Source organism: Drosophila santomea, chromosome 3R, assembly GCF_016746245.2.
Source record: "Drosophila santomea strain STO CAGO 1482 chromosome 3R, Prin_Dsan_1.1, whole genome shotgun sequence".
NCBI classification, from domain to species: Eukaryota; Metazoa; Arthropoda; class Insecta; order Diptera; family Drosophilidae; genus Drosophila; species Drosophila santomea.
In genome coordinates, this window is record NC_053019.2 from 22,261,074 (window position 1) to 22,277,086 (window position 16,013).

A 16,013-nucleotide genomic window follows, 5' to 3' on the forward strand; every position below is an offset into this window, starting at 1 on the left:
GACAGAGGCTTGCTGGCGATTTTATTGTTGTGGCGGACAATGAATAAACCGCAAAACTTTAGAGCACTTGGCATATCCTATTCCTGTCCCGCCCCGCTCAGGATTCCTCCTCCCCCTCAACGGATGACCCCCAACCCGCTGAGAGAGCCTGGTAATTGTGTTTTTAATTGAAGATTGCCAGCGAAGCGAGCGCTGTCTCTAAATTAAAAATTTAATTACATTTAACATGATGGCTTTCCTGTTTATTTCCCCCCTTTTTTTCATTTCTATATATTTACTTTTTTTCCTGTTGTCCCCGTTGACATGTGTAAAGTACTGCACTGAGGAAAATCTAGGACTATGCTGCAGAGGAAAATATTATTTAAAAATGCGCTGAAATCAATTTTCCATATGAATACTTAACAAAGTTTGGGCTGTTCCAAATCAGAAACCAATTATCGAACTTCAAAGACCCACGATAATTTCTGACAGTGTGATGCATGGGGGCGGTAGGCGTGGCTGTTGCTTTGGCTTGCTGAATGACTTTTGAAGTTTTGACGACGCGACTTGGCGTTGACTTCCCGCCCACCGCCTTAATATGCATACATTTACATTCCAATAACGCTCAAGTGGACGACACGAGTGCACTTTGGTCGGCCACGCCCCCATCTCCTGCGGCGCCCAGTGCGCCCACAAGTGCCTTTGGATGTCAGCGGCAGCATCATCAGCCGCTGCAGCTGCAGCTGCCTTTCGAGTGCTCGATGCTTTATGCGCCACGCCCACACCACACCTACGACACGTCCCCACACCCACACACACAAGCTCCTTCACATTCACATGCTCGCACACACATGTATGCATATGCATAATGGCCGCCAACTTGGCACGAGCGTAACTTTTCTCATTAAGCGTGTTTAGCTGTTTGAAATGATTTAGCAAAAGTAAAACAAGTCAAGTTATAATGTTTTAATCTCAATTAAGGCACTTGCCACAATTTTGTAGCTGGCTCACTATCACCATCCAGCATCCAGCATCCACTAGCCATTCCCCTCTTCATTTGGCCCAGTTGCCTTGGCATAACTTAAAAATTCCATTTCCATTTGTGGTGTGGCCTTTGACGTTTGCCTTCGTTAGTGCCGGCAACTATCAATTTAAGTTGGAAAACACAGCTGCCGGCGCCTCATTTCGATTTGTTGCCGCTGCCTTGGGGTATAGGGTATTTTTTTCACCTTCTCCTTTTTTTTTTTTGCAGTTTAGTTTTTGCACTTTTGCACTTTTCAAAAGCCACCTTTTAACATGGCATCATCATCATCAGCAGTGGGGTCAGTGGGGTCTTAAAACTATGGCCAACCTTCAAACTTAATTGCACAGCGAGCACGATGGCTAAATCATTTGCATTATGCAACCGACCACAGGATCCCCACCGAGCTTCACTCCACTCGGATTTCCCATCTTTTCTTACGCTTTTCACCTTTAGCGGTTAACGGCTGATTGCGTCTCAAGCCGTTTTGCTCGGGAGTGAAGTGAAAATTTGCTCAAATTAAAATGAGTTTGCATCCATCTGGAGCGCGCACATAAGTGGGCTACGAAAAATTTCGCATTAACCTCAATGCATTGGTTTGTTTGTGAGCGTGCTCGTTTTTATTGAATAGTTTCCAATTCGCTGGCGATGTAAGGCCAAATGAAGATTGGTGGGGGAGATGGAATCGGGAAATAATTAACACGCATTGCTTGTCGCTCCGCCCACTGCTCACTGCCCACAGCCACGCCCACAGAACGCCAAGGACCTCGAATGCTGCAATCGAAATATTTAATTAGTGCAAAAATGCCTTTGAATGCTAATTAGTGGCAAATTAACATCTGAGCAGGGACTGCTTTATTTTTTTGTGCTGTATTTTATTGTATTTTATTTCGGTTTTCTTTCGCATGATTCTCTTTTATTCCTCCCTTTTTTTTTGTCTCGGCCAATGCATTGGGGAAACTGGGAGTGCAAATTAAAGACACAATCAAAGCAAATTAATCAAGTCCACGCTGATTGATGTGGCCAGCACGCCATTATCGATACAGTTGAGATGGCCAAAAAGACCAATGGATATTGGGCAGAGCGAGCAGTAGCAGCCAGACAGACAGACTGACCGGAAACGGAAGTCGGGGGCAAATTATTTCTATGGAGCAGCCTGCGCCATCCCTCGATTGCTTTGTTTCGCTTACACAAAACAAACATTACTCCATCATTGCACCCTCGCTTTATGCCATTATTTATGATTATTTAACGTTCCCCCTTTCTGGCGCATTTGAAAAATGTGGCCCGAAGTGTTTGTAAATGAGTTTGCAGTTTTATGTGCGGACGAATGAGTTTCCAATTTATATTTCGTTCTTACAAATTTTTCATGGTAAATTCAATTTTATTTATTTATGATTATACGACAATCGATTCGTTTTGCACCACCCTCGGAAATCGAATATTTGAATACGCGCACTTGATCGGCACACAGCACATGTTCTCGGGTTCTTAAATCAGTTGAATATTATCCTGTACATTGTACAACAGCACGTAAATGGTTAATGCAATTTTTATGATTAAGATTACTCAGCTGTTTTTAAGCCAGTCTGTAAGGCGATTATTAAGATACTTATTCTGTTAAAGCAGATACTATTTCCTTAGTACCAGCTAGTTTGTAAAATCCTTTTTTTTGGTAAGAAACATCTGAAAACAGGATGATTTTAAGAGACTTAAAAATAAACTTCCCTGCTTTTCCTATGAATTTCGAAAGTCTGAAGATGAACGGTGATTTTTAGATAGCGTCGAAGGAATTTTTCCACTTTACACACTGGACTCTGGTCGAGTAATTTATCGCTTACTTTGCGGCTGTTGTTTTTATTAATGAGTGCAGCATGGAAAAGCGAATGCCGAGCATTTTTCCCCACTAGGTGGGCTATCCTGTCCGCTTCTTGTTGCTGCAAGTGCAAAACTTGTTTGTTTATTTGTTTGTTTTGTTTGCCAGCAGCCGCGCCATAAACTATTTTGCACTTTTCGCAATATTTCAGCGAGCTCCATGTGTGTGAGAGTGTGTGTCGTGGCACTTTTGCGAATTGTAGAGCGGAATATTTCATACACAGACAACACAGAGACACACACATGCCCACTTGTAAATGCAAAACACCACCGAATATTGTAAATAAAAGTGAACAAATATTGCACAGCAATAGAAATGAAATGGGTGACACCGAAAGAGGGACACACAGGCGGCAAGATGCTAGCGGCAATTGCGACTGCCCCCGGCATTGTCCGCATTTAAATATTTGCACAACATTTGAATGCTTTCCCATTTTGCATTTGTTGAAATGCAAACTCGGCCCGAACGAAACACATGGCCCTCTGCTCCAGTGATTTGTCCATTAAGCCGACAATGGGCGAGCAAAAACCAAAGCAAGACAGGATGCCAAACTAACAGATACCGAGTACTGTAAATTTTTGCGATTTTAATGGGTGAAGCTTATGGTTGTTAGAGTTATAAGATACCTTCTTAAAGGAGTTCTCCTCAAAGTAGTCTTGACTTTTAAAGTTTTTCCATAAAGTGAAAATGAAACATTATTTTTTTTGATACTACTGCAATATCTCGAATTCCAAGGAGTATTATACTTAATAGAGTAAAAACAAGAGCAGCTTGTGCCCATTGTGGCATCTTCAGCTTAATTTAACTTACATCAACATTAATGCCGGCGACGGCGAAGACAAATGTGGGCTTGGCCTCGCGGGGAACGTAGCGGTAGAACTCCTCCTGTCCGAAGTACCAGCGTACCGCGTATAGCGCCGCCTGCGGAGGAACGGAAGGAAAATGCGTTAATGAAAAGCCTGAGTGGTGGGTGAATAGTGCGAAGGAGCCGAGGCAGCCGCGGGAGCTGAGCGGAAGGTGCAGCCAGGACAATAGGCGACGGGAGGATCAGGAGACAGAAGCGAAGGAGACTGACTGCCAGAGCGACGGCGTCGACGGCAAGACAAAGTGCAAGTAATTATAATAATTAAGCATGCCGCCGACGACAATATCCTGCGCATTGTTGACTTGGCTGCTGTTCCAACTTATGCCGCTCCTTCCAACTTATACCTGGAGGAAGTGTCGCTTACCTGCTCCAAATCGTATTGACAAGACAATGTCGCTGCATTTCCCATTAATACGGCCTCCGGTACAAATATCTTCAGGTCCTTTAGGCAGTGAGCTGAAAGAGTGCGATGGCATTAATATTAAAGGCAGTCCCAAAAGTCGTTTAACCGTTGAATCTCCCCAATGACTTGTCCCACATGTCGTATACGCAACCATACGAATTCGATTATGCGAGACCAATGGAGAAGGGGGAAGGCGGTCTACAGTTGGCATAAAAAACGAAATAAATATCGAAAAATAAAACCCAATTACCCAACCAGGCGGCAAAGAAAAGGGATCAGGCCTGAACTACTGGGAACTCCACTTGCATGTTAATTTATGACAAAGTCGAGTGTACGGCCCGAATTTGACTTGCATTAAATGAAATTTATTTATTTTATTCCATTTCGCTTCGATTTCGATTTTCCACTTTCATTTGAAACGGCTGAATAGCGCAATTGAACGCGAGTTACCGCAATTATCCACATTAAACGTGGCTCATTCGAATCAATTGCAAATTTAAATAAATTCCAGTAAAGAGATGTGCCAATATGATTATTGCATAAGCACAAAGCGTTAAATTAATTTACGAGGAGAGCAGAAAGTGTTATATTTTCCATTGAGGTATGCAATTAAAGTTAAATAATTTTTTAAAGGTATAATCAGTTTAAATGCTCCTTTAATTGCCCATTATGAAATCCTGCATTTAAAGATATGACATTAAAGGAATTTAATTCACATACAAACTGTTGAAATATATGTTTTTTTTACAAACTTGTACGAAACTTTGATCACTTTAGGCATCGTGAATTATATGCAGTTTCAATGATCATTATTGATTTTACTTTGCAAGTTGTTCAATTACAAGTGTGCTGTGCATTAATTAATTTTCTGGGTTTTATTCAAGCCCTCATGTTGTTGTACTCAATGCATATCTACATATTTTTTATTGTAAAGTAACCAAATGAATAAAGATAAATTTAACTGTATCTTTTGTAGTGCTAAATGAGAATAAATTTCGGTCTTAAATGAATATTTCCTGACCGCGGGCAGCCCTATTTGTTAATAAAACCGATCACTTGATTAAGTGCCGGTTCGGGGCGAATGGAAATATATTGAAATATTTTAATATTCATGGCCTTCTTATCCAGCCTCATAAAAGCCCATGATAAATACGTAGTTTCGATCTCGAAGGGTAGTGTGCTCAATAAATGACCTGTCCTCGCAACGGTTCACACACATGTCATACGAAATCGATTTGTGGGATCGGCGGGATGGCGAAGGAAACAAGTAAAGTGACAGGCATGTGGTTGGCCAAATTATGGCAACTTTAATTGAACAAACCAATATTAATCAAAGGCCAATGCTCGCCCATTCCCGGACCATTTAATAAATTGACTACTTCACCGCCGTTCGGCGGAAGAGTTGGTTTTTCGCCTGGTCAAATGACTGGATAAATGGGTGGTCCAGTGCATAATATATGTGTATAAACAGTTATTTGGTAGATTAAATAATCAATTTTAACCACGCCCGCAACACGCAGTTGGCATAATAAATTCAGCTTGTTTAACATGACAGACTGGCTGAAGTGGTTGGGGATACGGATTCGGATTCGGAAACGGATGTGGATGTGGAAGGGGAAGGGGAATGGGAAGCCCTGCAATATGCCATTTATACGAGTATGTGGGTCTTTTGAACACTTACCACTGAGCAATAACTCTGAGATTATAATCCAGCTCAACGCCAGCATATTGAATGCCGTATGCAAGGCTCCCGGTCGGCAGGCGCTGTTCATTCTTCCTCCTTTTCGTCCTTCTTCTGGCCGGCTCCGTATCCTTTGGCTGGCCATGTCTATTTGTTGCCGCTACAGTCGCAATATCTGCTGCTGCTCCTGCTGCTCTTGCTCCTGTTGCTGCTGTAAAGAGAGAGTTGTGCAGTGCATGAGAAAAAGTTTGAAGCACCATATAATCATATTTGAGATGATGCTTTCAGGCTTATTGATAACTGGCTGGCTACTTGTCAAAGTTTCAGCAGTAGCAGCAAATTGAAATGTTGCTCTTCCATCTAGCCCCATCTTCAGTCTATTTATCCGCTCTCTCAGTGCTCTTTTGTTTCTGTCAATATCTCTGTACTCTGTACTCTGTACTCTGTAGTAGCGAGGTACTATGTCCTAGATGTGTTCCCCCCGTCTCCCGTTTGACAACTTTCTAAGGCTTTCAATGACACGCGTCCGTAAGTTTCAACAGCTCGACGTGCTTAAAAAGTTTCAACAAGACAAAAACCTTTAACTAAACAGCACACAACAGGCGATGCTCTCTGTGTGTGAGTGCGTGTGCGTGTGAGCCAAATGGCATTAAGCATACGCAGCGTTCGCCCAGACTAGACCAGACCAAACCGGACCAGACCAGAGCAGACAGATGCATCAGAACACCCACTGATTGACAGCTGGGGGCTTTATTTGGCATACACGAGACTGAGGCGGTGCGTCTGTGACAACTGAAATAGATTGGATATGTGAACGGTGGACAGTTCTAAAAGGGGAGGGTTCTCGAGAACAGGGTGGATACTAGTGACCAAAACATTGAAAACAATTGTCAGTTGCTGGTTGCATTTGTAACTTGGCTGACAGGACAAGACGTCTGCGTCGTGTATCAATTAGACCGCAAAATCAGCAAGACCAATTGTTTGGCTTCCATTTGGCCGCAAAAACAGAAGCTAATGGTCAAAAGTTACAAATGGCCCCCAAGCAAACACTGCACATACAGATACATATACAGATACAGATACAGATACATATACAAAGGCGGAGATACTACGATACGAACCAGGATATTTTGATAATGATATCATCATATCAACGCATTAATTCAAGGCGCTCTAAGCACATAAGCCTGGGTTGGGGCTTATATGTCATTTACTGCATCGTCTTGGGGTCGAGTGCGCAGAGCGTTTTGGCTCCAATTTTGAATGGCAATCCCTCGAAATAAACACAGAAAACCAAAACCAGAGACAAAACCCAGAGTTGGAGCAGTAAAATGCCATTAGCCTGGACGGGGGACCTCTGCTCTCCAATCATTTTGTGCTCTTAAGCAGGCGACTCAAAGTTATCGTCGTTGTAGTCCCTCTGCCTCAAAAACAACAATCGCATTAACCTACACAGCCACCCACTGAATGAAGGACTCCGGACCAAGGACGAAGGACGAAGTGTTGCCTTTGCATTTTGCATGCCCAACGACCTTTCATTTCGACCATTTCAAGCATATCGTTTTGCAAATTGTCCGGCAGATTGAGACACATCCTCATCGATTTGTTTGCTTGCGGGTTGGTTTTCTGGATCGACTCCGTTAAATGCCCTCATGTGAGCATTTAAATTAAATTTAAATATTATTGTAGGCAAGTCGATTATGTTCGGGTCATCATTTTGAACTTTAATGTTTCGGTGTTATTGTTTGAATGGCCTGGCCCCAAGCAGCAAGGCCTTCTCTGACTAATAGCCTTTCTGTTTTTGGGGCACTAAGGGAAATTATTTTGCGGTTGGCTGTCTGTGGGCCTGATATCCATATCCTCTGATGTTCCTCAGCCCCTTTTGTATTACCAAGCATTGTCTTTGTGTGCTCTAGCATTAGGAATTCACAAAATTTGTAGTCCGGCTCAAATTTGATAAAAACGAATTTCCAAATATTTCATTATGATTTTAATTGAAATTTCTCCGCATACTAAATTTTAGGCCCAACGCAAAAGCCTTTTGTGCTTCGGAGAGTTAAATAAGACTGAAATATTTGATTTAATGTATGTGTGCGTGCCCTGAAAAGCTGCAAACTGAGCTCCGAAGATCATAATAATAAGCAGAGTAAATTAACAAATTATTTTTCGTCGCTTTTCGAGAGGCAACAAAATTTCAACCCAGACATGAAAACGTGTGTAATTAAAAAAGTTACAGCTTCAGCTAAATATAATGTCCAGTGCAGCGTATATGTGTTGGATTAACTTTTTTAAAGTGCCATAAAACAGTTGATTATGGCGTCATTAACGCAAATCTAAGCGCTGGGGAAAAATAATCAAATTAATTTTTTATGTACAAAGTTTGCAGTTTGCCAATAGAAGAGCCCAGCTCATCATAAGCAGTCAGCTCTGAAAAGGACGCTTAACCTAATGGCAAAGGCGGTTGGGGAACGGTTCTGTTGGATTTGGATTCTTGGGGAGCCAACCGCTCGTAACGATGGCTACGATGGCGAGGACAAAGGACAATGCCGGATATTCAAATTCCGAGAAGAAATTCAATTGAAAGTCAAATCAAAACAAAGCAAACGAAAATCCGTAATTGACAACATTTCAGCTGATAATGAGCACTTTGCCAGGGGTCTGCGAAAATCGAAAACCGTTGGATGGGGGCAAAAGTATCTGCACGCGGGGATATCTACTGTTATATAGATGGAGTTGAAATCGAATCGAATCGAATCGGAGGGGTGTACACGTCAGCAAACCCATCAAAACCAGTGGCCGAGCCAATTGATATGATTTTCCGGAATGACATGAAATAGTTCGCCGAACGCAATTGATTGGTGTATGGCAAACAACAGATACACTTCAATTAAAAGTTAGACTTATTCTCTCTAATATGTAATTTTTTAACGCAGACCATTTATTTTCGTAGACTTTAAGGCAGCAACCTCTTGTATCTCAAAAGTTCTTGCCTTTTGTTGAAATTATTTTTTGGGTTTCTGGCTTTTTTAAGTGTAGACAATAAGTAGTTACTGGAGAGCAGTTGCTGACCGGTTTCTAATGCGGAAGGCATGAAAGGCCAGTATGCTGAGCCAGCAGCAGGTAAACCCTGTTGGCCATCCAGTTAGCATCGATTTCGTAGCTATGATGCCAATCGCCGACACTTGAGCTGCTGAAAATTGACATTGTTGTAGGGACAAAACTGGGTAAGCAGGGAAACTGTTACGGCTTTAAGACCAGAAGCACTTAAAGGATTCAGTCAGCTGTGCCGGTCTTGAAACTCATTCATTTCACTGATCCACTTTGCTAATCGCCGGCTGTCAGACGGAGCATATACACCGAAACAATAATCGCAAATCAAGAGAAATCGTTGCTATCATACGCACACACTTATAACGCATTAAATGCGTCCTTGATTGATGCGACACTTGCTCGAGGGCTTCTCATTAGGTTTAGTGCCCCGTGCGAGGCGACTGGAGCACTTGTGCTCCTCCTTCCGCCTCCTTCTCTCGTACAGCTCTAGCCTCTAATCAATCAATCAGTGTTTATGCCACATTCTCCTCGCCGGAAAGAAGGCCCCTTCGCTCTGCTCCAAGGACCAAGGACAAACGATTCGAAACGAGACGAAACGAAAGCAAAATAAAAGAACTGAAAGCAACAGAAAGTACATAATGAACAATGCGAGAAAGAAACTTGGCGAAACAATTGCCTCGCTGGATGAGTCGTTTGACGAATGCCCCACGGGGTCGGATCTGAATCCAGAACCCAAATACGGAATACTATAATCGGTTCCGTGCCACTGGTTAGCCCCCATCTTCTTTGGTTTGATTCAAAAAAAAGGGAAGCCGCCAGCCATTGGCCCCCAAAAATACCCTTCAATGTTTGCTTTTGTGCGGCGTTGGCGTTTTTACAACTTCCGCTTTTCGGCGAGCCAAGGCGAGTTCATCACAGGTTCCTGATTGCCAATGAAGGATTAATGCGGCTGCTGCTGCTGCTCCTGCTGCTGCTGGTTAGGAACACTAGGGGCACGCTTTGATTGCAGCAGCGTTTGGCTGCAGGCTGAAACCCAACTAGGATCGAAGGAGCCAGGAGCACGACCATTTGCCAGGATACAGGCGGCGGAAGCTTTGTGTAATGGCACAAAGGATTGCAAATTGCCAAGGCACTTCCTGCAAGGACATTGATTTCTTTCCCCCTTTCTTTTTTTTTGCCAAGCCTGATCAAACGGTCTTCCTACTTCCTACTTCCTCCGCCACTTATGCATATTCCACTCAAAGACTTGCTGTTGCCCAGCGTTGAGTTGACATGCCTGCTGCCCACCACCTTCCAGCTTCTGTTTCCCTTAATTATGCATGACTCACTAATGAATTTAGCCGTAATTATTTGCAGGCAACTGCGATAGCCGGCCGCCGAAGACGTGGTCATGAGAGTCCGTTGTTTCGGGTCAATATTTAATCAAAACGCCCATTGCGGTTGTCACTGTGACTGGGGCATCCTGAGGTCCAGAGCCCTAATTAGCCACTGCCCATCTCTTTGACGCCGTGTGCGATTGTAGGCTCATCCACTCAGGCGTGAGGTGGCAACCGAAATCTGATTAGATCTGCCCGGTAAATGTGCAATTTAATCGCCTAACTGCTTTTGAATAGCCTCTTAATTAGTATTTGGCACTGGGTTATAGATATCAAACAGGTATTTTGGCATAGAATAGCATATCATTAAGCATTATTTTATAATTGAAAATAGAAAATATAAACTGAATAGGTATTCAGACATAAAATGTAATTAACTATCTTGTATTCGAATATTCACACTTTATTTACCAAGTGGTTTCGATTAACCTCTTTATGAACATTTCGCACTAATAAATTCAAATTATTGCGTTTAATATGCTGAAGGCATAACATATACTTTTGTTTATCATTTAATCTCTTGGCCTTAATTTAATTTCCAATATAATATATAAATGTTTCAGGCCCGCAGTCAAACTCTTAGCCGTTAAAAGCTATTGCCATTCACTTAAGCTGATGCCATAGAATGTATTTGAGTTGCTGAAATTGTGTCGAGTTGTGTCCAATTTGTTTCCGCCCATTCTCACACGAAAACTTTATCATTCAGTTATTATTGCAGGCAAAAGCCACTCGTTGAGATGAGTTGACAATTTTAAGGCCAAATAGTTTGCCGTTTGCCCACCCACGCAGAGAAACGAGTGCTCCGCACCCAAATGAGAGGTAACCGAAAGCCATTTGAAGTTTGTTGTAACTGGGAGTCTGGGAGTATGGGAGTCCCAGAGCCTGACAGAGGACCCTAGATAGATTCCCACATTCAACCCAGAGCCGGGTAACATGGAAAATGCATTTGAAACTCGAACTGTGAACCCCGAAACCGATAAATCACACAGTGAAAAACCGGCATTAGTACATTTCGAACAAAAGAAACTTAAAGGATTCACGCCGCCTGTCCGGTGGCTGTCAGGAGTTTGGCCAGAAGGCGGCGATGTGATTTCGAGGGCGGCTGTCCTCCAAAGGGCGTGGCATGGGCGGCCAGACGGATGGGCGAATGGTACGGAGACCAGACGCCGGGACGACGGACTCTGTTTGCATTTGGCGCTGGTCGCCGACTATTTATGAAAATAGTTTGTGGAGCAAGTTCCAAGCCATGGCATCGCAGCAGCCCCCATCTTCTGTGTGTATACTCAATGCAAAAGTTTCCTAACCACTGGCTGCCAAAAGTTGTGCAAATTGTGGCCGAACAATGGACGGCAGCTCTGTGATTTCTCGGTTTTAATTTCGATGCCTCGGATTGTTTTTTGGGTTTTCGGGGATGACAGAGCTAATCATGCCAGTCGCTCATTTTATGCACGAGCTGCACTATTTTAGCTTCCTTCAGACTTCCTTCCAGAGTTTTGCATAATTAAATGCCCTGCGGGATCGCCGAGTTTTCGGTTTCAACATCAAAGTCACGCATGTGAAGTCAACGGTTTGTGGGTCTAATTCTTAAAGGCGCTAACGATTCTCCTGCCAATTTTGCCTGCCGTAGACATGTTAATTTACCATGCTTGGGTTAAATCCATACAAGGCTCCCCATTTTCTTTTTTTTACCCAGCCATTTGGAGCATATTTGTTTTTCGGGGGCCTGGAGCGCCGAAAGTTTGTGCGTGAACCGCCGTGGCTGGTGCTGCTCAATTTAGTTAAACGTAAATAATTAATTACCTGCCGTTGCCTGAGTTATGAAATGCGCAATTAGGCGCGTTTAATATTTAATTAGGGGCCAAACGGCAGAGCGACAAAAAAGGAAACCCGGAGCAACAAAAAAATCCGTAACCGTTTGCCATAGTATCCCGGCAATCCGCCGCCTGGTGAGCACGCAAACACACGCTCCCGGTGGTCGAATCCCCCAAAAAGGGGCGCGGCTGTTTATACACGGGAGTGGGGATGGCATGGGACTGGGCATGGGTGATGGGTGTGGAGCGGATGAAGTGGCTGGATTAAGTGGCAGCTTAAGAATAAACAGGAAGAGGCGGTCTGGGAAATGGCTCCTTCCACCGGGGAGTGACTGAAACATTGCTGGCCACTCGCCGGACCCCAGTGCGTATACTTGATTTGTGTGCAAGTGTTGGTTAAAGGGAAGCTTAATGCTAAGTAGAAACTGGAGATTAGGAGCAGCATCAGCAACTCCAGTCCAAGGCGGCGATAGTAAACTAGAGCGGGATCTGGGAAAAAAAACATTAAAGAGCGCCCAAACAAATGACGGAAGTTGGATGGAAACAGAAGAACGGACCGAACCATAATCTTTAAGTAACATGGACTTCAGCATTCCCGGAGGTAGAGGAAAAAGATTGCGCTTGCACATAATCCAGCGCAAAACTAAGTAAACTATGGCCAGTGCGCTAGAGCGAAAAATACTGAGACTGCATGGTGGAAAATAAAATCTAATTTTCTTGTCTTAAACTATTCGATCGGATTATGGTGTCACAAAGACTGATAGTTTGGCTGGGTTTTTGTTTAGAAATTTGGGGTTTTGTATTTGACAACATGCATATCCTTCTATTGGATTTTGTTTGTCCTATTTCAGAGAGATTTTACTCTGATTGGTAGTACCTAAAGCTTAAGGCTTTTCTATTTACAATTTTTATAGTGTCTAACAGATAAGGATTTCAATAATGTTACATGCACATAGCCAACCATCCTTAAAACCGTTCCCCTTCATATATTTTCACATGCTCATGGATAGCAACATTGTTCCGGATATTGGGTTAATGACGAGCATTTGCCTATTAGCAGGCCTCTTTAGATTACCCAGGCACTTGGCCCCTGACTCTGGATAGAGATAAAGTGGAAAGTCGAGGGTGAAATGGGAAGTGGGCTGAGCAGTTCTAACAGCTCGATAATTTGCCTCTGTCCCAGAATTTTTGGTTAGCTGTTAAGCAGCCGCTTCCATGTCGTTTTTTCTTGAATTTTACACTCATTAAAAGATAAACGAGACAAGCTAATGACTTTTGGGCTAAGTAGTGAGTGGGCCTTGACAAGGGGTTGCAACAGTGTGGGTGGGGTGCACAAGGGAAGTGACGAAAGCAGCAGTGATGGCAATGAAGTGAAAAGAAAATGGCGGCTGCGTTTCCGCTACAAGCCGTTAAATTAAAGCGGAGAAAAAAGAAAGAGAAAGCCAGAGATTGCGAACGATAGCGATTGCATGTCGGAGACAGGCGAGTGCCGGGCTGGGGGCGTGGCAGCCCAGAAAAAGGCGCGGCAGATAAGATTCGTTTATGACACCCACGCCCCCAACATGCCACAAATTCACATACAGTATATCCTCGTTCTCCATATATTTCTCTCTCGCAGGCTCCATGTGTGCGTATGTGTGTGTTTTTGTGTGTGTGTTTTTGTGCACGTCGCAAGACAAATGCAAATCCCTGGGTAATTAGGAGTTGTGTTCATGTCGTCGCGGTAATAGTTTTATGTTGCCACATTGTAGGCGACACGATGCGTGGCATCATGACAAGCCAGCCCTGCAGCCTTCTGCCGAGATTGAAGACAAACCCCCTTGGTCGTTTTGGGGTTAATGTTGGCCTGCGTGACATCCTCGCATCCTTTTTCATTTGCCTTTGGTCCCCAGCTTGCTCATCAGGCACTGACTGCATTTAATTTGATTAGCAAGCCGAAAATATACGCTTTCATTAGCCCCCGCTTTTAATTCAATTCCAGCTAATTTTTTGCGCAAAAGAGAAAGTTACAAAGTTGCCAAAAAACATTGTTCGCCCCGCTTTTAGCTGCCTCGTCCCCAGGGTTTTTCCTTTGGCTTAAGCTGAAGTTATGTTTTGTGCTGTTGCGGCGAGGACTATATAGTCGGATAAAGGAATATTTATTTTATTACAAATTTATGATTTTGTTTTTTCTCCGCCATGACTGCCGCTGCTGTCTTATATAATAGAAAACGGAAGCGGAAGCGTGAAATGAGCTTGGGCATAAACATCTACCGCCCACACAAACACTCGTTTAAGCAATGGCCATGCAGGTGGAATCGCATCCGCCGTTTCGGTGGCATTTTATGACACGAAACTCATAACTTTTTCGTTGGGTAGTTGCTTATTTTGCTCAAAAATCCGCATCAACCCCATAAATACCGTCCCGAAACTCACCCACACAGTCAGACCCACACTCACACACACACACACATACCCAGTGGAAGAAAATAATGTATAGCTAGCTCACTTCTAGGCATAGCGTAGCCGCAAGATAAAGTGGCATTTGAAACTTGTGCTCACTATTTCTGTGTTCTGGCCTTGTTTTTCCTGTTCCCTGTGTTCTCTCTATATATACATATATGTGTGTGTATGTGTGCAACTGGAAAACTTTGTGCCAAGATCGCGTCACGCCTGGAAATGAAACTTTTCCCTTTTTCCCCAGCAGTTTCCGCTTGCTTAGTTGCCAAATGAGAGGGGCGACTTTCGTCTCGAAAGTGCACCTTTTTCGGGAATCCAACCCCAACCCCACCCACTTGGTTCATCAGCGTAAATGTCAAAGGGCTTTGTCATTGGCGCCACTTGACTTTGTTAAATGTTAACAGTTTTTATCTGCTGGCGGTTAATACGCGGCGTGGCCTTACTCATAATTTATAGCACGAAATAATGTGCCATTAAAAGTTTCGCCGGAAGGCAAAAAAAATGAAAAGGAAACTGAAAACGAAAACGAATGAGAAAAGGCGGCGCCTCGAGTCGCAGCTGCCACAAATAACTTTGCATGCACGTGTTGAAAGCGCCAGCGATACAAATCTTAGCCAAATGGAGGGAGATGGATGCTCGGACTAAGCTCAAAATGAAATCAACGCCGGCAGATAAAAATCTTCTGCTATGCAAGCTCGTTAATACATTTTTGATGAGACACACACAACAAGTGGCAGGCGGATGGACAGCAAGTTATGAGGAAAAGTTCTGTCCCTTCCACCCAACCAACCTGGCCGGCAAGCACCCACCCACACACACAAGCACACACAACCCGCACACACACAAACTCTTGGTGCTCTCTGCTCCCTGACACAGTTTTCTCGACTCGACGACTGGCTTTTGAAATGTTTTGCCTGCGCCGCCATAAATCAGAAGCAGAAAACTGAAACTAAAAGCCTGCCCACAGATGAAGGGGGTTATCACGAGGAAGGGCGGAGGGGAGTGGAGATGGTGGGCGGAAAACTACAGTTAAATATGTTGTAACAAATAAAGTACATCAGTTGGGCAATGGCATCGCACAGTGTGCGCCACGATGAGTATGAGGATGAGGATGCGGTAAGGATTCCTCTTTCTGCACGGCAGCTCATTCATATTTATGGCATTTTTGCATTCAGCCGACATCATTTCGTAATGTGAAGAGCTGTTACCGACCTTACTCTGTCAGGTCCTTTAACTCCGTGCCATTCCATTCCACCGCCGGCCGTTTGTTACACAGAAATCATGGCAATTGGCACGTTGCTCATACGCCGCGTGGGCCCACTAGCACTAGCACACAACTTGACCGGACTGGTGCTTATGTGCTCTCGTGCTCCCATGTTCTCCTGCTCTCCTGCGATCCCTGGTCATTTATGAAGCTCATAAATTTCACAAAAATTTTCCCTTCGGTTTCTTTGGCGAAAATTACTTTGCAAAAATAAAGGAATTGTCTAATAAACTTTGCAATAAATTCG

At 43.7% G+C, this 16,013-nt stretch overlaps 1 protein-coding gene and 1 long non-coding RNA gene across 5 annotated transcripts in view; one reads left to right on the forward strand and one right to left on the reverse strand.

The window, feature by feature from the left end:
* LOC120453965 overlaps window positions 1–16,013 on the forward strand; it is a 121,694-nt gene that overhangs the window by 23,774 nt on the left and 81,907 nt on the right. The gene's annotated exons all lie outside the window — the stretch shown is intronic.
* Window positions 1–16,013, reverse strand: part of LOC120453963 — a 57,656-nt gene that overhangs the window by 6,953 nt on the left and 34,690 nt on the right. Inside the window, exons 1-4 of one of the 4 annotated variants that reach the window (XM_039638916.2) lie at window positions 6,947–7,850; window positions 5,826–6,033; window positions 4,106–4,197; window positions 3,687–3,797 (exon numbers count right to left, since the gene is read on the reverse strand). In XM_039638916.2, the coding sequence (XP_039494850.1) occupies window positions 3,687–3,797; window positions 4,106–4,197; window positions 5,826–5,970 (348 nt within the window). In that variant the 5' untranslated portion in view covers window positions 5,971–6,033; window positions 6,947–7,850. Of the gene's footprint in view, window positions 1–3,686; window positions 3,798–4,105; window positions 4,198–5,825; window positions 6,037–6,946; window positions 7,851–16,013 lie in introns of those variants that run through there. The other 3 variants (XM_039638913.2, XM_039638915.1, XM_039638914.1) reach the window with 3 other exon arrangements.